Source organism: Lycorma delicatula, chromosome 8 (assembly GCF_047948215.1).
Source record: "Lycorma delicatula isolate Av1 chromosome 8, ASM4794821v1, whole genome shotgun sequence".
NCBI lineage: Eukaryota > Metazoa > Arthropoda > Insecta > Hemiptera > Fulgoridae > Lycorma > Lycorma delicatula.
This window is the reverse complement of record NC_134462.1, coordinates 135,180,397-135,205,398: the sequence shown is the minus strand read 5'-3', so window position 1 is coordinate 135,205,398 and position 25,002 is coordinate 135,180,397. Positions and strand designations below refer to the sequence as shown.

Genomic DNA, 25,002 nt, shown 5'->3' with positions numbered 1-25,002 from the left:
ATATAATAATGGAAGATCTAACTGGAAATGGTGGATATATGAACATCCTAGTGTCAAATTCAGTTTGGAATCGACAATTCCATAAACAGTGTTGTACAAATGTAAACAATTGTTAATAATAGAAATTAAATTTTAAAAACATAAAAATCGGAATATTATTTAATGGTATTTAAAATAAAATCAATAAGTAAGCAAATATCTTAAACTACAGTTCTATATTTAAAAAATAAAGGAATTAAAAATTATGTTGCATAGTGTCTCAATAAATTTGAAATCGATAAATACTATACGTTATGGTTTAGGAAAAAACTTTATTTACGAGTAATAAAATGTAAGAAGAATGAATAAAAGTTGCGATATGTTGGAAGAAAGTAAAATAGTATATATTTATAATAAAATATGATATTTTTACAATTTGTTTCGTATCTTATCACCTTTTAAGTATAAACTTCTTTCTTTCTGATTTCATTTTTTCAATTTTCATAAAACAAGAAATGATGTTACATATTTTCAATAAACGAGGATTTTATTGATATGAAAAATAGTAGGGTTTTAATTTTTTTTTCATTTTTCAATATAAAAATCTCTTTTTAACAACACTAGGCTAACTTGTTCCTCGTATAATACAACGGTAAATGATACGAAAGAAATAAAATTAAAGATATCGAAATAAATAAATCAACATTATTTTCTAAAAAAAATATGTTTTGATTTCCATTTCTATGTATAATAAAAGGCAGGATTGAACTGGAACTTGGGGAATACCAAGGGGGATTTAGGCCATGGAGAGGTTGCCCGGAGCAAATAATATCCCTAAAACTTATGATGGATTTATATAAAAGACGGAAAAAACAACTAATAATCACCTTCGTCGACTTTAAAAGGGCCTATGATTGTATATACCGACCATCCATGCTGAATATTCTGAGAAACCTGGGCCTTCACCCTAAACTCGTAAACATGATAAAATTAACTTTAACCGATACCCAGTCCAGAGTGAAATTCAGAGGTGAACTCTCTCAACCCTTCTACATAAAAACTGGATTGAGGCAAGGAGACGGCCTCTCACCACTCCTTTTTAACTGTGCCCTCGAATTTGTCATGAGAAAATGGTATGAAATAAATCCCAAAAATATAAAAATGGGTACTAAGAAAAACTCCATCACACTAAATTGCCTAGGATTTGCAGATGACCTCGCTCTTTTAGCAAATAATATTCAAGAAGCCAAAACACAAATCATGAGCCTTCAAAACCTAGCACAAAAGATAGGGCTTCATATCTCTTTCGAAAAAACTGAACTGATGGCCATAGATCCTCTGGTAATAGAGCGCATTACGGTAAACAATCAGAAAATTAAAATAGTAAAACAATTTAAATATCTAGGGAAAATAATAACTTATAATTTAAATGAAAAAGTGACATGGCAAAACAGGGCAAATAAAATGATTAAATCCCAAAAATTAACTTGGTCAACATATAACAAAAAATGCCTTTCTGCTAAAACAAAACTTAAACATTATAAAACTGTAGTACAGCCAGAAGTCACCTACGGAAGCGAGACCCTTTTCAAAATCACTCAGAAAAACCGAATTGAAAAAATTCTGAAAATAGAGAGGAGAATTGTCAGAACGTGTATCAATAAAAAACACCAAAAAGAAGGCCGATGGTGGATTGTGCCAAATGAGATGGTGTATCGAGAAATAGAGCCTGTTACTGATACTATGCGGAAAAAAGAATCTCTTTCTTCGGTCATCTCATAAGGACACCGTAAACAAGACTGTCAAGAAATATCATTGAAAAGCTCTGGATCCAAAAGCTAGAAGTAGGATGGATCAAAGAAATTAGAGAAGATATGAAAGAATTCGGAATTTCCCTGACCGACCTACAGAATAAAACTGGAAAAATTACAAAGCTAAAAGATAAAAGCATTAGATTTAAACAAAAGACAGACAAACGACAAAATACAACGAAGAGGGTGTTTACGGATGAAGAAAAGAAAGCAAGATCTGAACGGATGAAGAAATACTGGGCAGCTCGAAAGAGTAAAATAACACGCTTTTCTCAGAAAAGATCCAACTAAAATTGACTTAAGTGGTCCCATGTTGGCCGTAAAAGCATAATAATAATAATAATAATAATAAAAGGCAGGATAGCTCAGCGGTATGTAGAACTAGATTTTTAATTTAAGAGAATTTAACTTCACTTCTTGTTGAGGAAAAATATATTTTTTACCCAGTGTACCAATCCTTAGCCGTACCTCTAATAAATGTTAAACGGGAATGTTGATATCAAATAATTAACGTATCCTTTTGTAATCAATCGTTATTCCTCGAGAACACTTTTTGTAATTTTTATCACGGTTACAAACCGTAACGTATATTTTTCAATTAATAAAAATAAGAAATTAATTATTTGCTATAAAAGCGTTTAAAAAATGAATTTTGTAATAAAACACTTTACATTGTATCGATACGAAAACGATACAGTGTTAAACGTTTTAAATGGGGGTCGATGATATGCAGTGTAGTAAAGTGTACGAGTTTTATTCTTGAATAATTTTGTAATACTTGAAAAATTATTAGCATTATTGATTGCAAAAAACAAATTGCGTTGTTTGAAGTAGAATTTATTATTATATAGATCATCGATTTTTTTTTAATTTATCTTGTATCGGCTGGTACTAACTTCAAAAATAGTTATTTGTTTGTTGTAAATATTTTTACTTTAGTTAATAAATAAAAATGTAATTATTTGGAACTTTTCAGTACTATTATTTTTTGAAGTATATTTTTATTTTTACTTTTTTAAATTATTTTTTTCACATTCTTTAGTGGTACCTAGTACCTACATTATATAATTAAAATACGGGTATACCTACTTTCTTTCTTTATTTTCCTGTTAGCCTCCGGTAACTACCGTTTAGATAATACTTCAGAGGATGAATGAGGATGATATGTATGAGTGTAAATGAAGTGTAGTCTTGTACATTCTCAGTTCGACCATTCCTGAGATGTGTGGTTAATTGAAACCCAACCGCCAAAGAACACCGGTATCCACAATCTAGTATTCAAATCCGTGTAAAAATAACTGGCTTTACTAGGACTTGAAACGGGTATACCTACTAAACGCACTGCTCAAATGAGACAGCGACGTTTAAAGGAAAGTTGCTAAGAAAGGAATCATTTAAGGAAAAATAGAGAAAGAAGTGTCATGATATTTCCACAGAGAGTAAACAACGATAATATTGACTGTTATTAATATCCTAGTCGTTTAGGGAACAGAGAGCAACACTGTACTGGTGTGAGTGGTCGTGAGAACCGGTTTCGCTATCGAGAGTTCGGTTTTTTGGTATTTTTCCTAAGTTTATCGTTGGATTGAGTTAAAATTTACACGAAACGACTACGAAAGTATACTTTTCGATTAAAAAAAAATTACAAAGATCGGTTCAGTATATTCGGAGATATTGAGCAACATAAATTTAAAAAAAAGAAGAAAATAAAACAGTCGAATTGAGAACCTCCTCGTTTTTTGAAGTCGGTTAAAAAGTAATAGCTTATGCCTAGAACTGGCAAAAATTTTGTGTGTTTTAAATCATAATTAAATCAGCAGAAGCGAACTTAGGCGGAATAAAGAGAACTGGTAGAAAACCTTGGGTTTCAGACGATATATTGCAGCTGATGGATGAACGTAGAAAATATAAGAATGCTAGTGATGAAGAAAGTAAAAGGAACTATCGGCAATTAAGAAATGCTATAAACAGGAAGTGCAAACTGGTGAAAGAAGAGTGGATTAAAGAAAAGTGTTCAGAAGTGGAAAGAGAAATGAACATTGGTAAAATAGACGGAGCATACAGGAAAGTTAAGGAAAATTTTTGGGTACATAAATTAAAATCTAATAATGTGTTAAACAAAGATGGTACACCAATATGTAATACGAAAGGTAAAGTCGATAGATGGGTGGAATATATTGAAGAGTTATACGGAGGAAATGAATTAGAAAATGGTTTTATAGAGGAAGAAGAGGAAGTTGAGGAGGATGAAATGGGAGAAACAATACTGAGATCTGAATTTAAGAGAGCATTAAAAGATTTAAATGGCAGAAAGGCTCCTGGAATAGACGGAATACCTGTAGAATTACTGCGCAGTGCAGGGGAGGAGGCGATTGATAGATTATACAAACTGGTGTGTAATATTTATGAAAAAGGGGAATTTCCGTCAGACTTCAAAAAAAGTGTTATAGTAATGATACCAAAGAAATCAGGGGCAGATAAATGTGAAGAATACAGAACAATTAGTTTAACTAGTCATGCATCAAAAATCTTAACTAGAATTCTATACAGAAGAATTCAGAGGAGAGTGGAGGAAGTGTTAGGAGAAGACCAATTTGGTTTCAGGAAAAGTATAGGGACAAGGGAAGCAATTTTAGGCCTCAGATTAATAGTAGAAGGAAGATTAAAGAAAAACAAACCGACATACTTGGCGTTTATAGACCTAGAAAAGGCATTCGATAACGTAGACTGGAATAAAATGTTCAGCATTTTAAAAAAATTAGGGTTCAAATACAGAGATAGAAGAACAATTGCTAACATGTACAGGAACCAAACAGCAACAGTAGCAATTGAAGAACATAAGAAAGAAGCCGTAATAAGAAAGGGAGTCCGACAAGGATGTTCTCTATCTCCGTTACTTTTTAATCTTTACATGGAACTAGCAGTTAATGATGTTAAAGAACAATTTAGATTCGGAGTAACAGTACAAGGTGAAAAGATAAAGACGCTACGATTTGTTGATGATATAGTAATTCTAGCCGAGAATAAAAAGGATTTAGAAGAAACAATGAACGGCATAGATGAAGTCCTACGCAAGAACTATCGCATGAAAATAAACAAGAACAAAACAAAAGTAATGAAATGTAGTAGAAATAACAAAGATGGACCGCTGAATGTGAAAATAGGAGGAGAAAAGATTATGGAGGTAGAAGAATTTTGTTATTTGGGAAGTAGAATTACTAAAGATGGACGAAGCAGGAGCGATATAAAATGCCGAATAGCACAAGCTAAACGAGCCTTCAGTAAGAAATATAAGTTGTTTACATCAAAAATTAATTTAAATGTCAGGAAAAGATTTTTGAAAGTGTATGTTTGGAGTGTCGCTTTATATGGAAGTGAAAATTGGACAATCGGAGTATCTGAGAAGAAAAGGTTAGAAGCTTTTGAAATGTGGTGCTATAGGAGAATGTTAAAAATCAGATGGGTGGATAAAATGACAAATGAGGAGGTATTGCGGCAAATAGATGAAGAAAGAAGCATTTGGAAAAATATAGTTAAAAGAAGAGACAGACTTATAGGCCACATACTAAGGCATCCTGGAATAGTCGCTTTAATTTTGGAAGGACAGGTAGAAGGGAAAAATTGTGTAGGCAGGCCACGTTTGGAATATGTAAAACAAATTGTTAGGGATGTAGGATGTAGAGGGTATACTGAAATGAAACGACTAGCACTAGATAGGGAATCTTGGAGAGCTGCATCAAACCAGTCAAATGACTGAAGACAAAAAAAAAAAAATCATAAATCTTAAAGTTTGTCGTATTAATAAAGCTTTAAAAGATCGAATTCCTTGTGAAAAAATTTATTCACTTCAAATTATAAGAATTTATGAACAGTACTTTCTAAACTATACCGTTATTAAAGTATAAATTAAAAAATAAATAAAAGCGTAGAAAAATCTTGACTAACTATTATTAAAATTTTATAAAAATTTAATTTATAAGTTAAATGTGATTTATATTCACAGAGAATTTTCTAATAAGCAAATGTATCGATTAATTTAAATTTATCGATTATTGTGAATTTGAAGTTAAAATTTGTGTAATTTTTTTTGTCAATATTTATTAAAAAAAAATGAAATTGAATAATAATATTTTTGTTATTCATGTTTTAAAAAAATAAATGAATTATTCTTAAAATAATACAAATTAAAAAAAAATTGCGTTTAAGTAAAAAATTAAGAATATTTTGTGTAATACATATAAAGTAAAATGTAGTGCGTATACCTTTTTAATAGAGCAAGCGGTAATATTGCGTAAAAGCATGGAAAAGATAAAGTTAATAAGAACCTGTAGCATTTTGTGCCCCACTTCTAAGACTAGGTAAGTGTTGACATTGCTAGCAGCTTTGAAAAAAAAAATTAGTCTTTCATTGAAGGCTTTTACTCTATTTGTAAGTTCCTTTAAACGAAGTACTCTGATATACTCAGGTAGACGACGTAAACGCGTCCGTTCACCTTTCGAAACAGAATTTAACTGTAGAAAAACACATCAATTTATTGATGTAATACAGTAACACATCAATTTATTAACTGCAGAAATGAAAGCGATTATACTAAAGTAGTAGTTAATTTAATAGTACTTGTATGTTAACAGATGTACTGGCTTGCTTTAGGTCAACGTAATTATGTCGTGCTTTACAAAGATCGATTGTAAAATAAATGTATTCCTTTATGTCAAGATTGAGAATTAAACGCTCGGAAACTAATATTTTAAACAATTTTTTACGTATTAAATCGATAGGCGTATTGTTAAACTGTTATTTAAAAACATTAATATTTTAACTAAAAGTATTATAATATTTTGAGTGAGAATAATTCATAACTAAACAAAAAAAAATGTTATATATAACTGTTACGTAAGAACATAAAAAATAGAAAGGCGGAGTCCACTAATGTCAGAACTGGATATGATAACGTCAAAACCCACAACGCAGTCAGATATAGACACAGCAATACCTCTTTGTCTACGCATGAATTGTACTTATTTTAGTTGAGATAAACTGTAGTAGTATGCTCTTTGTATAATGTAAAAATAAAAGTACGTAGCCCCGTACATCATCCCATTTATTAAAGTAGGTTTTTCTAAGAACATAATTCAATTTTTTTACTGTAGTTTTTAAATAAACTGTATATGCAATAGTTTAATAAATAAAAGCTGGCGACAAAGTTGTAATACTTCTCTGGCATCGATTATTAATCCTTCCTTATAAGTGGAAAAATTATTACACATGAAAAAATGTAAAAAATTTATTTTTTTGGTGGAGGGTAATTTATGATGAATTTTAATCGAAAAATTATCATATAAAATAAAAAATTTTAAAAAAATGGTATTTTAAAATTTTTTCTTCCCCCCTACCACCAAAATCATCCCAAGAATCTTTTGATATTTTTACGTTCACTATTTTAAATGAAAGAAACTAAAAAAAATATTCATTTAGAAAAATACAACAAACAAAACGACACTTAAGGTTTCTTTTTTGGGTAGGTGACGAATTATGACGAGATACTAGGATTATATTATTACTAAACGTTTATTTAATATTATTAAAAGTTTAAATAAACCAAAAAAAGTTTGAACAATTAAAAAAAATCGATATTTTTAAACTTTGATCGGCTCTCCCACTCACAATATTGACCTCACAGTATTTTTTTAATTTTCTTTTATTGCTTGCACTACAACTAGAATTAGAAAGACATTAAAATAATTCGGTTAAAAACGAGAAATAAATAAAAAAATAGATTTATGGGGAAGGGAGAATTTGGGGAAGGAGATTTTTAAAAAATGGTAAGATAAACATGCACGCATATACTGAGCTTAATATAAAGTAGGGTTAAGTCTACAAAATTTTGAAAAAAATAACTCCCAAATCTCCTTTCACTTCCTGGAGATATTGACCCTAAAATTTTACCAACAAATTGCCCCATAATACGAGTCTGTTACAAAATTTCATCAAAATTCGTTCATCCAATCAAATGTTATTAAACTTCAAACACGCTCACACGCGTGCATATGTACATACGTACGAAAATTACTCTTTTTGTTTTGTTTTTTGGGGTTCTTGGGTCATGAAACGTGGAGAAATACAAAAAAACCCATACCCCGTTTTTGACTGATTACCATATTTTCATTCTTGAAGCATAGGTCAAGAACTATGATACTGGGAAAGTAAAAAATCTGATGTGGACACCATGTGACTTCCTTGTACGCCTATTAAATTACACATACACATTTCTGCTGCCCCTTATTTAAAATTATATCATTTGAAAGTGAGATATGATCCTTCAATTCTTTAATAAAAGTGGACAGTTACACAACTGCTAATATATTGCATTTTGTTAACATCAAATATTTATACAATTATTAATTCAACAATCTCACCTGAAATATTAGGTTACAGTACTCTAGAGTTACATTACTCTAAATAAATTGTTTAACAAATAATTCAATAATAAAAACTGACTTTTCTACACCATAAGATCAAAATTAACATTTGTAACCAGTATACAGGAGTTCACTAAACGGAAAAATTTAATTATTATTAACTTTTATTTATACAACACACCAGAAATCTTGTGCATATTATGCAAAAGTGAAAAACATTTCAACAATCACTTTAAATTGAATACAGTTCAAAAATGTATTTTATTTTTCTGTCAAATAATTAAATAAAATGAATTTTTTATAAGAATTTGCTAAGAAAATCCAAAAATAATACGATTTTAAATTATAATTTTCAATTAATATTAAATAATCAGATGTTTCATCAAATCTATTATTTTTATTTTATATTACTTTGAATTTTATTCCGCTAATAAATTTTCATTTTTTTTTTGTTATCAATGAATTATTATTTATTGTAATTTTATTTTTACAATCACGGGTTAATAGTTAATTATTAAATGAATATATTTAAATTTAAAAAAAAAAAATAAAAGTGAAAAAAAAAGAACAAAAAGGAAGAACATATTAGAATTTATACAGACGGTTCTAAAACCGAACATGGTGTTGGATGCTCAATATATGTAAATGAAGAAGCCCACTTTTGGAAACTGCCAGATGTGGCCAGTGTCTACACGGCAGAACTCACTGCAATTCAGCAAGCTCTTCGCTACACTGAACACTATTGCGAAGAGAGAGTGCTAATATGTTCCGATTCATTAAGTGCACTTATCGCAATTCGGAACAAGAACATTAAGGATGTCCTAATTGCAAACATCCAGTCCATTTTATACGTTCTAAAACAACGAGGACAGCGATGCGTATTTGTATGGACTCCGGGGCATGTTGGTATTACAGGTAATGAAATCGCAGACGAAGCTGCCAGAAAGGCAACAGTCTGCGATGATTTGGATGCATTTCCTGTAAGAATGGCAGATGTTAAAAACCGTCTAACATACATAGTAAGAAACAAGTGGAACGCTGAATGGAGGAGTTTAAATACAAAATTAAACTCAGTAAAAACTTCTCCTTATAAATGGAAAAGTGACTATAAGTTTAAAGCGACTTTAAGCGACTCGCCGTGAACAAGTAGCGGTGACCAAACTTAGAATCGGTCACACGCGATTAACAAATTTATATCTGTTAACCGGCGAAGTGAGACCAATGTGCGGTGTTTGTTATAAAATACTGACAATCAAGCATCTAATAGAAGAGTGTACCATATATGAGGACCTCAGAAAGAGGTTCCGTCTTACAAATGATATTAGTGCTGATCTGGATAATGGAAATGAAGAAAATATAGTTGCATTTCTACACGCCAGTGGACTTCTTAAAAGTCTATAAAATGAAAGTTTAAAGCTGTGATAAAAGATATTCTAAGCGGTAGTTTATATATATATATATATAAACTAGTAGTTATATATATATATATATATATATATATATATATATAGTAGTAGTAGGTAGTTTATATATTATATATATATATATAAAGAAAGAAATGGTATTGATAAGTTTAATTTTAATTTTATTTTCATGGTCTTTTGAGAACCTTATCTCAAATTTTAATATCAGTGCCCTTTACACCCCGTAAGTGTTTGTGATTGTCCTTGTCTTTTATGTCTTAAATGTTTTGTGTAGTTTGTGCTTTTAAATAAAATGTAAGGGCCCTTTACACCCTTACATATGACGATCCAGATGGTGATAGTAATTTCTTTTAAAGATTGTGACGAGGGCTTAGCAGACCTTAGCAGTCGATGCCCGTAAAATTCCAGATAAAAAGAAAAAAAAAACAAAAAGAGACGAAATCTGATTTGAATTGATGTGCCTTCACTTTAAGATCCAAATATATCATTAATTAAAATTTTAATTTTAATTTCGGTTGCAATCAAAAAGGGAGATGCACAACTAGATGCTACAAAAGTGCTAAATCCAAAATTTCAACATTCTACGGCTAATCGTTTTTGAGTTATGCGAAATTAATAACGTACGTACAGACGTCTCGCCAAAACTGGTCAGAATGGATTACGGGATTGTCAAAATGGATATTTCCGTTGAAATATGAAAGCCGAAATGTTTCGCGATCATAATACTTCCTTTACTTCGTACAAGGAAGTAAAATGTACTGAAAAAATATTTAATTAATTGGTAATTAGTTGTCGATTAAAAAAACAAAAAACAAAACAGCATAAATGACTTTATTACGAAATATTTTATATAAATTAAATTATTGATTACGAATGGTTAGACAATTTAGAAATATTTACTTACAGTAGTTCAATTAAATTAATTAGATTTTTTACCTGAAGCTGTATTAGTATTACGGTTAAAAGAAGATTAATGTAGAAAGTTGATAAACGAAAGTAAGGATTAAAGTAAAAATGAAAGAAGGTTCCAGAAAGATGATTTAATATTGAATAGAAATATCACAGTTATTTCATCAAAAGGTGACGGTAGAGGTGCCAATTATATAATGTAGGCGATATATATATATATATATATATATATATATATATATATATATATATATAGAACTGTTCATAGGTCCAGGCTTTGAAAGCAATTACTAGAAGATATGATCGCAATTGATTCAATAGGAATTATGAAGTTCTGTCCAGAAAAATTTTAGTTTCCTCTTAGTAACTCATACCATTATTATTAACTCACCTTTGACCTCCCGATCGTTCATAAATACCAATTCGCTGGTAATTTCCAACATCCTTTAAAAGAATCCATAAAAATTTTAACTATTAAAAATTCAATTAAATTTTTTAATTTAATTTGGTTTAGTGTGTGAAAGATTATAAAAAAAAAGTGTTCATATTTATGGATATGCAGTGATATGCAGTGCAGGGGAGGAGGCGATTGATAGATTATACAAACTGGTGTGTAATATTTATGAAAAAGGGGAATTTCCGTCAGACTTCAAAAAAAGTGTTATAGTAATGATACCAAAGAAATCAGGGGCAGATAAATGTGAAGAATACAGAACAATTAGTTTAACTAGTCATGCATCAAAAATCTTAACTAGAATTCTATACAGAAGAATTGAGAGGAGAGTGGAGGAAGTGTTAGGAGAAGACCAATTTGGTTTCAGGAAAAGTATAGGGACACGGGAAGCAATTTTAGGCCTCAGATTAATAGTAGAAGGAAGATTAAAGAAAAACAAACCAACATACTTGGCGTTTATAGACCTAGAAAAGGCATTCGATAACGTAGACTGGAATAAAATGTTCAGCATTTTAAAAAAATTAGGGTTCAAATACAGAGATAGAAGAACAATTGCTAACATGTACAGGAACCAAACAGCAACAGTAGCAATTGAAGAACATAAGAAAGAAGCCATAATAAGAAAGGGAGTCCGACAAGGATGTTCTCTATCTCCGTTACTTTTTAATCTGTACATGGAACTAGCAGTTAATGATGTTAAAGAACAATTTAGATTCGGAGTAACAGTACAAGGTGAAAAGATAAAGATGCTACGATTTGCTGATGATATAGTAATTCTAGCCGAGAATAAAAAGGATTTAGAAGAAACAATGAACGGCATAGATGAAGTCTTACGCAAGAACTATCGCATGAAAATAAACAAGAACAAAACAAAAGTAATGAAATGTAGTAGAAATAACAAAGATGGACCGCTGAATGTGAAAATAGGAGGAGAAAAGATTATGGAGGTAGAAGAATTTTGTTATTTGGGAAGTAGAATTACTAAAGATGGACGAAGCAGGAGCGATATAAAATGCCGAATAGCAAAAGCTAAACGAGCCTTCAGTAAGAAATATAAGTTGTTTACATCAAAAATTAATTTAAATGTCAGGAAAAGATTTTTGAAAGTGTATGTTTGGAGTGTCGCTTTATATGGAAGTGAAACTTGGACGATCGGAGTATCTGAGAAGAAAAGGTTAGAAGCTTTTGAAATGCGGTGCTATAGGAGAATGTTAAAAATCAGATGGGTGGATAAAGTGACAAATGAAGAGGTATTGCGGCAAATAGATGAAGAAAGAAGCATTTGGAAAAATATAGTTAAAAGAAGAGACAGACTTATAGGCCACATACTAAGGCATCCTGGAATAGTCGCTTTAATATTGGAAGGACAGGTAGAAGGGAAAAATTGTGTAGGCAGGCCACGTTTGGAATATGTAAAACAAATTGTTAGGGATGTAGGATGTAGAGGGTATACTGAAATGAAACGACTAGCACTAGATAGGGAATCTTGGAGAGCTGCATCAAACCAGTCAAGTGACTGAAGACAAAAAAAAAAAAAAAAAATTTATGGATATATATGAAATAATTTAATTTTGAATAGAACTGAAAATAATCTTTTGTTATTCAAAGATATTAAAATAAAAAAAACTCTAGCGCCGTTCTGCTCAAGAAGACCGAGTTTTCGTTATCTTGTTTCCTTTTGCCCGGCTCAAATAAATACTCAATCAGCATCACACTCAAAGTAGGTAAAGCTACCTGAATACACCGAACACATTGTTAACAATAGATACCGCAGATAAACAAACATTAACGTTCCAACTAGCAGCACGAACTACAATTCTTGCTTGCCCCGCTCAAATTTTTTGGCCTTAAATTGAGCGTAACTGGAGAAAACCTCAATCAATCTTTATCAAATTCTCACACGCACAACTTCAGATACACTACTACAGCACATCTAAATTTAAATTAAATTGATCCAGTAGTTTTGAAGATTTGCGAGCCACAATATTTTTACGTAGTTTTATAAATAAATAAGTATATATTAAATAAATACCTTGGGGAATACCAAGGGGGATTTAGGCCATGGAGAGGTTGCCTGGAGCAAATAATATCCCTAAAACTTATGATGGACTTATATAAAAGACGGAAAAAACAACTAATAATCACCTTCGTCGACTTTAAAAGGGCCTATGATTGTATACACCGACCATCCATGCTGAATATTCTGAGAAACCTGGGCCTTCACCCTAAACTCGTAAACATGATAAAATTAACTTTAACCGATACCCAGTCCAGAGTGAAATTCAGAGGTGAACTCTCTCAACCCTTCTACATAAAAACTGGATTGAGGCAAGGAGACGGCCTCTCACCACTCCTTTTTAACTGCGCCCTTGAATTTGTCATGAGAAAATGGTATGAAATAAATCCCAAAAATATAAAAATGGGTACTAAGAAAAACTCCATCGCACTAAATTGCCTAGGATTTGCAGATGACCTCCCTCTTTTAGCAAATAATATTCAAGAAGCCAAAACACAAATCATGAGCCTTCAAAACCTAGCACAAAAGATAGGGCTTCATATCTCTTTCGAAAAAACTGAACTGATGGCCATAGATCCTCTGGTAATAGAGCGCATTACGGTAAACAATCAGAAAATTAAAGTAGTAAAACAATTTAAATATCTAGGGGAAATAATAACTTATAATTTAAATGAAAAAGTGATATGGCAAAACAGGACAAATAAAATGATTAAATCCCAAAAATTAACTCGGTCAACATATAACAAAAAATGCCTTTCTGCTAAAACAAAACTTAAACATTATAAAACTGTAGTACAGCCGGAAGTCACCTACGGAAGCGAGACCCTTTTCAAAATCACTCAGAAAAACCGAATTGAAAAAATTCTGAAAATAGAGAGGAGAATTGTTAGAACGTGTATCGATAAAAAACACCAAAAAGAAGGCCGATGGTGGATTGTGCCAAATGAGGTGGTGTATCGAGAAATAGAGCCTGTTACTGATACTATGCGGAAAAAAAGAATCTCTTTCTTCGGTCATCTCATAAGGACACCGCAAACAAGACCGTCAAGAAATATCATTGAAAAGCTCTGGTTCCAAAAGCTAGAAGTAGGATGGATCAAAGAAATTAGAGAAGATATGAAAGAATTGGGAATTTCCCTGAATGACCTACAGAATAAAACTGGAAAAATTACAAAGCTAAAAGATAAAAGCATTAGATTTAAACAAAAGACAGACAAACGACAAAATACAACGAAGAGGGTGTTTACGGATGAAGAAAAGAAAGCAAGATCTGAACGGATGAAGAAATACTGGGCAGCTCGAAAGAGTAAAATAACACGCTTTTCTCAGAAAAGATCCAACTAAATTTGACTTAAGTGGTCCCATGTTGGCCGTAAAAGCATAATAATAATAATAATAAATAAATACATAAGGAAAAAAAAATTTAATTGAATGGTATTTTCTTTCTCCAAATCTCAAACTAAAGAAAATTCATTCTGTCCCCCTTCCACAATCCGACCGAAAGTAATACCGTAGTTTTCTTAGTAAAGTCATAAAATTTACAAAAAACTTTTCAGAAAAGAGTTCTAATTTAATTTAAAAAACTGAATTAGATAAAAATAATAAACATTAGACGCCTTCTGAATTTATCGTATCAAAGAAAAAACGTGTTAAATTAACAACTTATTTCTTTCCTAAAACAAGTTGTATTTTTATGAACATTATAATGCGTGTAATGAAAAGTTTTTCTGCAATTCACTCGATAATTGAAATATTCTGTTCTGATACACTATTTAAAAGCTAACATAGACAACAGAAAGAAAATATTAAAATCTTATTTAACTTAAACACATCGTATTAACGTATTAAATGAATGTTTAAACATTCATTTTTAAACATACTGTAGCGTTATTCAATTAACATTTATACTCATTTTGCTAGAAGATTACAAGAAATTGATATTAATCTGAGTGTAGCTCAGTAGTTTAGAGTGTATTATGAAAAGCGATACTGTTGAAAATATACTTTGCTGAAATTTTAAAACGTGACTGAAATATTAAAAAAAAATAAGAAAAACATTATAGGAGTGATTTAGAAAAAGTTTTAATTTCAGAACAAATTATTATTTAATATCAAATTATTATTTTCAACAACAGCTGAAAAACCCGTCCCCTATTTTATCTTTCGGAAAAAATAAAGAGACTAGAATATTTTTTCCTATGAAAATCATTGAATACTTTAAAACGAATTATGAACAATTTTGTTTTTTTTTATTATGAATTGAATACGTCACTTTTCTGCTAATTACATCAAGATCTAAAAAAATCTCACCTAAAAATACTTAAAATAAATTCAAACTTTAACAACGAAATTTTTTTAAAACGTGATCATAGAGAATTTGAAAATAAATTCAAAATTTAGTTAAGATAAATTTTTGTTATGCAATCGCAACAAAATTAAATTTAAATTAATTTATTTGCTTTTCCTTTAAATAATTGTTAAGATTATTCACATAAAAACTACATATGTTAATATTTGTGTCGTAATAGAGCAAAAAAAAATTAACGATTGCATTAGTAAATTTTTCGATACCGGAACGTTTGATTTTGTATTATAGCAGACAGCAAGAATATAGTTCACAGCCACAGGTGGCTGGCTGCATGATAATGTTATGAAAAATGCGCATTCATTTCGATGTTTAAATTGATACAAAGGAAAACTTATCTTTTACATGTTCAATTTTTATCTTTTTGAACTAGATTTTTGATAACTAATTTTGTCGTCGTTTTCCTACGGGTTTCAAAAGAAAAGACAATTTTCGAACGGTCTGATTTTTATAATTTAGATTATACTTATATGTTAAAATAAAACGTAGGCAACACTTTAAGTTAAAACAGATTTTATGTGAAAGGACAATTTATTTTCCAAAAAGTAGTACCGGAACGGTGTTCCAGCAGCAGTGCATCCTTGAACGCTTGCCTTTTCATTCGAAAGGTATAAGTTTGAGGTCGGACCGAACCAGTTATATTTTAATATTATCAGAATATTGGTAATGTTTCTTAGCATTCTGTTATTAGGTAGTAATTAACAACATATGATGACAATCCGGGATTTAACTAGCTACTGGTGTATCACTGAACTAATAAGGGAGCAGCCAGCAATTAGCGAAAAAAATTACTGATAATGATGATGATGAGGGCGAAGATTCGGCAAGCGAAGATGAAGGTGAACAAGAAGAAGAAGAAGAAACAGTAGAAGAAGAAATAAAGGAAATTCCGAGGGAAAAAACAGCGTCTTTAATACATTTAATTTTTCAAAATTTTCCTTTTTTTGTAATAAAATAAAACAAACTTTTTAACCAGTTGCAACGGTATTTTCATTTAATATTGCTTCCAGTGTCGACATTCTGTAAAATCATTCTTTTCTTATTACATATAAAAATTACATTATTAGTAACACTGGATTACACTGCTATAAACAGGAAGTGCAAACTGGCGAAAGAAGAGTGGATTAAAGAAAAGTGTTCAGAAGTGGAAAGAAAAATGCACATTGGTAAAATAGACGGAGCATACAGGAAAGTTAAGGAAAATTTTGGGGTACATAAATTAAAATCTAATAATGTGTTAAACAAAGATGGTACACCTATATATAATACGAAAGGTAAAGTCGATAGATGGGTGGAATATATTGAAGAGTTATACGGAGGAAATGAATTAGAAAATGGTTTTATAGAGGAAGTTGAGGAGGATGAAATGGGAGAAACAATACTGAGATCTGAATTTAAGAGAGCATTAAAAGATTTAAATGGCAGAAAGGCTCCTGGAATAGACGGAATACCTGTAGAATTACTGCGCAGTGCAGGGGAGGAGGCGATCGATAGATTATACAAACTGGTGTGTAATATTTATGAAAAAGGGGAATTTCCGTCAGACTTCAAAAAAAGTGTTAGAGTAATGATACCAAAGAAATCAGGGACAGGTAAATGTGAAGAATACAGAACAATTAGTTTAACTAGTCACGCATCAAAAATCTTAACTAGAATTCTATACAGAAGAATTGAGAGGAGAGTGGAGGAAGTGTTAGGAGAAGACCAATTTGGTTTCAGGAAAAGTATAGGGACAAGGGAAGCAATTTTAGGCCTCAGATTAATAGTAGAAGGAAGATTAAAGAAAAACAAACCGACATACTTGGCGTTTATAGACCTAGAAAAGGCATTCGATAACGTAGACTGGAATAAAATGTTCAGCATTTTAAAACAATTAGGGTTCAAATACAGAGATAGAAGAACAATTGCTAACATGTACAGGAACCAAACAGCAACAGTAGCAATTGAAGAACATAAGAAAGAAGCCATAATAAGAAAGGGAGTCCGACAAGGATGTTCTCTATCTCCGTTACTTTTTAATCTTTACATGGAACTAGCAGTTAATGATGTTAAAGAACAATTTAGATTCGGAGTAACAGTACAAGGTGAAAAGATAAAGATGCTACGATTTGCTGATGATATAGTAATTCTAGCCGAGAATAAAAAGGATTTAGAAGAAACAATGAACGGCATAGATGAAGTCCTACGCAAGAACTATCGCATGAAAATAAACAAGAACAAAACAAAAGTAATGAAATGTAGTAGAAATAACAAAGATGGACCACTGAATGTGAAAATAGGAGGAGAAAAGATTATGGAGGTAGAAGAATTTTGTTATTTGGGAAGTAGAATTACGAAAGATGGACGAAGCAGGAGCGATATAAAATGCCGAATAGCACAAGCTAAACGAGCCTTCAGTAAGAAATATAAGTTGTTTACATCAAAAATTAATTTAAATGTCAGGAAAAGATTTTTGAAAGTGTATGTTTGGAGTGTCGCTTTATATGGAAGTGAAACTTGGACGATCGGAGTATCTGAGAAGAAAAGGTTAGAAGCTTTTGAAATGCGGTGCTATAGGAGAATGTTAAAAATCAGATGGGTGGATAAAGTGACAAATGAGGAGGTATTGCGGCAAATAGATGAAGAAAGAAGCATTTGGAAAAATATAGTTAAAAGAAGAGACAGACTTATAGGCCACATACTAAGGCATCCTGGAATAGTCGCTTTAATTTTGGAAGGACAGGTAGAAGGGAAAAATTGTGTAGGCAGGCCACGTTTGGAATATGTAAAACAAATTGTTAGGGATGTAGGATGTAGAGGGTATACTGAAATGAAACGACTAGCACTAGATAGGGAATCTTGGAGAGCTGCATCAAACCAGTCAAATGACTGAAGACAAAAAAAAAAGAAAAAAAAAAGGATTACACTGTACAAGACAGAGTACGAGCAATTCAATTGTAATATTCATTAACGGATATTTCATTGCTTTATAAACCATAATACATGTTCAAATATACCTATTAATCGGTCGACATGTTAAAAGTATAAGAGATAACACACACTTATAATTTGCAGCCAGTGTATAACGCGATGACTACGAATATAAAGAGTACACACCACAAAATGGCTTATTTCATGAAGAAAATGTTTTAATTTACGTGTTTTTTCCTGTTTATCTCAACACGCTGCCTCAGTTTAGTAAAAAAGTCATCAATTTTCAATGACTAGAACCAGAAATATTAATCACCGCGAAGGTTTGAAGCCTCGTGGTCACTTATTCGCAAGCGCTTGAGAGACGTGATTTCTTAATCACTCCTCAAAAATTTCATCCGTTAATATTAATAGCCTTCGTAGATATGAATTTTGCAATAAGAAACACACTATTGCAAATATCTCAGGAATTACAGAATCAATTAAAGTCTTTTGAAACCTAAATTAAAGGAAGAAAAATTAAATTTCAGTAGCATTTAATTTCATTAAAATATATATATATTTTTCGCCGAAATATTTTGCAAAATTTTGTAAACGTTAATAAAAAACGGAAAAGGGAGCTGAAAAATAATGATCTTGCTTAGAAAAGTCATATATTGCGTTTTCTTTCAATTTAGTCCAAGTAGACCCAGAAATCTCTATGCTCAGTATTTTGCAAAATGCTTATTTTTCAATAACAAATTGACTTACAGCATCCAGCTCGCGAGATTCTTTTTGGACAACATTAGAGCAATTTTTTCCAAAATCTGAAGGGTTTTGAGAAAAAAATAGAAAATCTACCAAGTCTCAAACGTGAGGTTCATTTTTTCTCTTTTTTGTACTTTTTTGAATATTGCAGGTGACCTAAATATGGAATCGTTACCAACAACGTCTCAATTTATAGGTTAAGCGATTACCTAAAACTATTTCCTCTGACTTTTTTTAAAAGTGATTTACGGTAAAGAGCTAAATCCGATTTTCACCGGTAAAATTTTCGGAAGGCGAAAATGTTTTCAATTTTTCCCCTTCCGAAACTTGGCTCGGGTTACTTTTTTGTTAAAAACAATAATTTTCAACGGTTACATCATCATGTCAAGTTATAGAGTGGTACGAATTTTTCCAAAAACAATATCTTCTGATCTATAAGTGTAATGTACCGGTAAACATGAAATTTGGCACAGACTCAGGTCGACCACTCCTGAGATGTGGTAGAGAATTTCAAACCATCAAAGAATACCGGTATTCACAATTTTGCATTCAAATTCTTATAAAAACATTATAATCTAGCATTACAATCCATATAAAGGGTCTTTACGCGGAGTCGAACCTTATAATTCTTGAGTTCGAAAATCAGCTGTTATAATAAAATTCGCTGGTATTAAATAGTAATAAAAAAAGTAAATAAATAAATAAAAATAATAGAATTATCTGGGTAATGAAAATAAGAGTGTAATAATGAGCTAAGTAATAGTAAAACAAATTGATGAATAATGAATGACATTTTAATAAATTATATAAATTTATTAATTATGAACAGCTAACAGCAACAATATGAATAACCATAAAATTAAATTACTCTTGTTACATTCAGATGTTTTTTTTTAATATGAATTAACGAATATGAATTTTATTCTATTTTTTAAATTACGAACTTAAATGATAGATTTATGCCAGAAATTATTAAAAAAATTTATATTTTACCATTAAGGCAACAGAATGATTGAATTAAATAATTCTATTCTGATGTAATGAAAATTTTTTTAAATTACAATCCAAATAGAAATACTCGTATATGTCATCATACTTGAATAAATTTGTGAAATATTAGGATTTACAAAAACTTAAAAAAGAAATATTGTAATGTTAGAATAATAGTTTAAAAAGAAACTCGTGTCGACTAAATAAAGGTATGACTCGAGAAAGGCGGGATCATAAGTAACAAATAAATGATGGGGGAATTATTGGTATGGAAACTCCTACCGCATGCCAATTGATAAGCTAGGGACAGTAATTTTCATAGGGACAGTAATTATCATCACTATCTTTAGTTCATTCATCTAGCCAGGTGTTTTGGTAAAATAAAACAAAAATAACTTAAATTAAAATAATATTCATGAATTGGTATAAATTATACTATCCTACATTTTAAACATAAATGTTATATACGTAATATATTATACTTACAAATCCTGATACGGTGACGTCACCAGTCGTCGCAAGAGGTAATAAATCGGTAAGAAAACAGCCATCGAGGGCAGCAGTAAGTTCCTGCGGCTCACACGAAGCAGGCTCAGCCCACCACGTCTCGCCGTATGTGCCCATTATTAACCACTGATATTTCCTACCAACCATGCCAACTCTGAAACAGAAAAAATGCATTTTTTTTTTATAAAAATGAATAAAATATCACAATTTTTTCAAAAACCAATATATTTTGATTTAAAATCTATTCAACTGAGGTATCACAAAACGTTATTTATCATTTATATATCCTTGTTAAATCAGATTTGGCAAATCAAATGGCAGAAAGGCTCCTGGAATAGACGGAATACCTGTAGAATTACTGCGCAGTGCAGGTGAGGAAGCGATTGATAGATTATACAAACTGGTGTGTAATATTTATGAAAAAGGGGAATTTCCGTCAGACTTCAAAAAAAGTGTTATAGTTATGATACCAAAGAAAGCAGGGGCAGATAAATGTGAGGAATACAGAACAATTAGTTTAACTAGTCATGCATAAAAAATCTTAACTAGAATTCTATACAGAAGAATTGAGAGGAGAGTGGAAGAAGTGTTAGGAGAAGACCAATTTAGTTTCAGGAAAAGTATAGGGACAAGGGAAGCAATTTTAGGCCTCAGATTAATAGTAGAAGAAAAACTAAAGAAAAACAAACCAACAAACTTGGAGTTTATAGACCTAGAAAAGGCATTCGATAACGTAGACTGGAATAAAATGTTCAGCATTTTAAAAAAATTAGGGTTCAAATACAGCGATAGAAGAACAATTGCTAGCATGTACAGGAACCAAACAGCAACAGTAACAACTGAAGAACATAAGAAAGAAGTCGTAATAAGAAAGAGAGTCCGACAAGGATGTTCCCTGTCTCCGTTACTTTTTAATCTTTACATGGAACTAGCAGTTAATGATGTTAAAGAACAATTTGGATTCGGAGTAACAGTACAAGGTGAAAAGATAAAGAAGCTACGATTTGCTGATGATATAGTAATTCTAGCCGAGAGTAAAAAGGATTTAGAAGAAACAATGAACGGCATAGATGAAGTCCTACGCAAGAACTATCGCGTGAAAATAAACAAGAACAAAACAAAAGTAATGAAATGTAGTAGAAATAACAAAGATGGACCGCTGGATGTGAAAATAGGAGGAGAAAAGATTATGGAGGTAGAAGAATTTTGTTATTTGGTAAGTAGAATAAAGCGATATAAAATGCCGAATAGCACAAGCTAAACGAGCCTTCAGTAAGAAATATAAGTTGTTTACATCAAAAATTTAAATGTCAGGAAAAGATTTTTGAAAGTGTATGTTTGAAGTGTCGCTTTATATGGAAGTGAAACTTGTTCAAAAAGTATCTGAGAAGAAAAGATTAGAAGCTTTTGAAATGCGGTGCTATAGGAGAATGTTAAAAACCAGATGGGTGGATAAAGTGACAAATGAAGAGGTATTGCGGCAAATAGATGAAGAAAGAAGCATTTGGAAAAATATAGTTAAAAGAAGAGACAGACTTATAGGCCACATACTAAGGCATCCTGGAATAGTCGCTTTAATATTGGAAGGACAGGTAGAAGGAAAAAATTGTGTAGGCAGGCCACGTTTGGAATATGTAAAACAAATTGTTAGGGATGTAGGATGTAGATGGTATACTGAAATGGAACGACTAGCACTAGATAGGGAATGTTGGAGAGCTGCATCAAACCAGTCAAATGACTGAAGACAAAAAAAAAATCAGATTGCTTGTGTAATACAGTATATCCTTACGTACAGAAAAACTGTATCTTCGTTATTTATTGAGAGCCAAAGCTAATTCATGTCTAAGTAAGACAAAACCTACTATCTTCGTACTAGTATTAAAATACAGCTATGTATATGAGAAAAAAGGTTGGCAAGCATCTTCTATCCTTAGGAATAGACTTAGAAATTTAGTAACGTGATTTTTATCGTCGATTTTAATGGAATTTTCTTTAATGTAAAACTTAGATTGATAAGTTACACATGAAACGAAAGAGAAACTCAAATAGGTATTCCTGTTAGTTTTCAATGTGAGCACCAAGTCATACGGCACACAGCTGATGGGAAAATTCATTCTACATTTTAATCAGCAAGTCTGGAGTAATTGATGCAACAGCCGCTTCAATCCTGTGTCTCAAATCGGGAAGATCAACTGGTAACAGTGGCACATACATTTGAACTTTTATAAACCCCCAAAGAAAAAAATCATATCCCGGCGACCGATCCAACGGTCGGGGAGAATTTCATTCAACCGATCACGTACAGCTTTATGCTAATGAGGAGGCGCACCGTCTTGTCGTCAATTAAAGTTCTGTGATTTATATTGCAGTCAAGGAAAGAGCAATAGTTGTAGCATATCAAGATAGTTCATTCTAGATACACCTGCTTCCGCGAAGAACGGCCCGTAAACTTGCGTCCGATAGGGCACAAAAAGGATTCAGTTTTGGGAAGTTTTTCACACTGCAATATTTCGTGACGATTTCTGATCCCAAGATATGCACATTATGAGTGTTTTATGAATACCTTTTTTTTTTTTTTGTCTTCAGTCATTTGACTGGTTTCATGCAGCTCTCCAAGGTTCCCTATCTAGTGCTAGTCGTTTCATTTCAGTATACCCTCTACATTCTACATCCCCAACAATTTGTTTTACATACTCCAAACGTGGCCTGCCTACACAATTTTTCCCTTCTACCTGTCCATCCAATATTAAAGCGACTATTCCAGGATGCCTTAGTATGTGGCCTATAAGTCTGTCTCTTCTTTTAACTATATTTTTCCAAATGCTTCTTTCTTCATCTATTTGCCGCAATACCTCTTCATTTGTCACTTTATCCACCCATCTGATTTTTTAAATTCTCCTATAGCAACGCATTTCAAAAGCTTCTAATCTTTTCTTCTCAGATACTCCGATCGTCCAAGTTTCACTTCCATATAAAGCGACACTCCAAACATACACTTTCAAAAATCTTTTCCTGATATTTAAATTAATTTTTGATGTAAACAAATTATATTTCTTACTGAAGGCTCGTTTAGCTTGTGCTATTCGGCATTTTATATCGCTCCTGCTTCGTCCATCTTTAGTAATTTTACTTCCCAAATAACAAAATTATTCTACCTCCATAATCTTTTCTCCTCCTAATTTCACATTCAGTGGTCCATCTTTGTTATTTCTACTACATTTCATTACTTTTGTTTTCTTCTTGTTTATTTTCATGCGGTAGTTCTTGCGTAGGACTTCATCTATGCCGTTCATTGTTTCTTCTAAATCCTTTTTACTCTCGGCTAGAATTACTATATCATCAGCAAATCGTAGCATCTTTATCTTTTCACCTTGTACTGTTACTCCGAATCTAAATTGTTCTTTAACATCATTAACTGCTAGTTCCATGTAAAGATTAAAGGTATTATATTTTATAATTATATATTCTAATTCTTTTTTATGATATATTTTGTACAAGGGAATTAAAGGTAAATTCATTCAATTTGTTGACTAGAGATAAAGGAGATCTCTTGCCCAGCAGCCAGTATATTCCCGTAAAAATAAGAGTTGCTTAAATCAGTTATGCTGGCCAAAAAAGGGGAAAACATTATTCTTGCTTAGAGAATAACAGGACCACGAAATGGGAGAATTTAAAAATTTACGTTTATATATTTTTACCTTTAAACTCAAGAAAAAGATACGATCTTTCGTAGAATTAAAGTAAATTAATTCTAAATGATATTTTCTATTTGTAATTTTTAAAATTTCATTTGAAAGCCGACAGTTTCTATACAAAAATTCTGTAAACAGGACATTGTAACTACATATATTTTGTAGTGTACAGTTTTATTTTTTTAGATAAAAAAAAAATAATTATATTCATAGGGGTTACTACATGGAGTTTAAGAGGAAAGGAACAGATTTTGACAACATAATTCTTGGTTAGTAGATTTTTAGTATTGCGTAGGTTTTGCGTAGCGCTTGATAGTGGCTTTAAAGGAACTAAATTAGCCTTTAAGTCTAAAATGATACATAAATAGGTTAAAATATTTACAGCGATAAGTAAATGAAATTAGATTGAATAAAATTATAGAGCCAAAAAAGGAAACATATAAGCTTTAATTAATAAAATAAACTGCATTTATAACAATTCTAATAATACCTTATGCTAATAGTAACTTATATTACAGCTGACATAAAAGAAACAAACTTTAACGTACTGTTGAACGGTAGAAAAAGTTTTTTAGCCCGGTAGTTTCACGCTAGTTCACGAGTTTAAAGCAAGACTGACCTCCTTTCATCTTTAAACTTCAACTGCAGCAATTGCTACTTCTGATGTACTTCAAAATGTTTCACGTGAAGAGCATATTCAATCGTTTTTTAATATTGAACGCTTTGTTCGATATAACTGCCATTAAAGTCTGAATACGGTATACTGTATTCTATATTT

At 31.3% G+C, this 25,002-nt stretch overlaps 1 protein-coding gene across 1 annotated transcript in view; it reads right to left on the bottom strand.

Moving 5' to 3' along the window:
• Positions 1 to 25,002, bottom strand: part of GABA-B-R2 (gamma-aminobutyric acid type B receptor subunit 2) — a 664,115-nt gene that overhangs the window by 174,633 nt on the left and 464,480 nt on the right. The window contains exon 5 of the mRNA XM_075374208.1: positions 20,512 to 20,686. Within this exon, the coding sequence (XP_075230323.1) occupies positions 20,512 to 20,686 (175 nt within the window). The remainder of the gene's footprint in view (positions 1 to 20,511; positions 20,687 to 25,002) is intronic.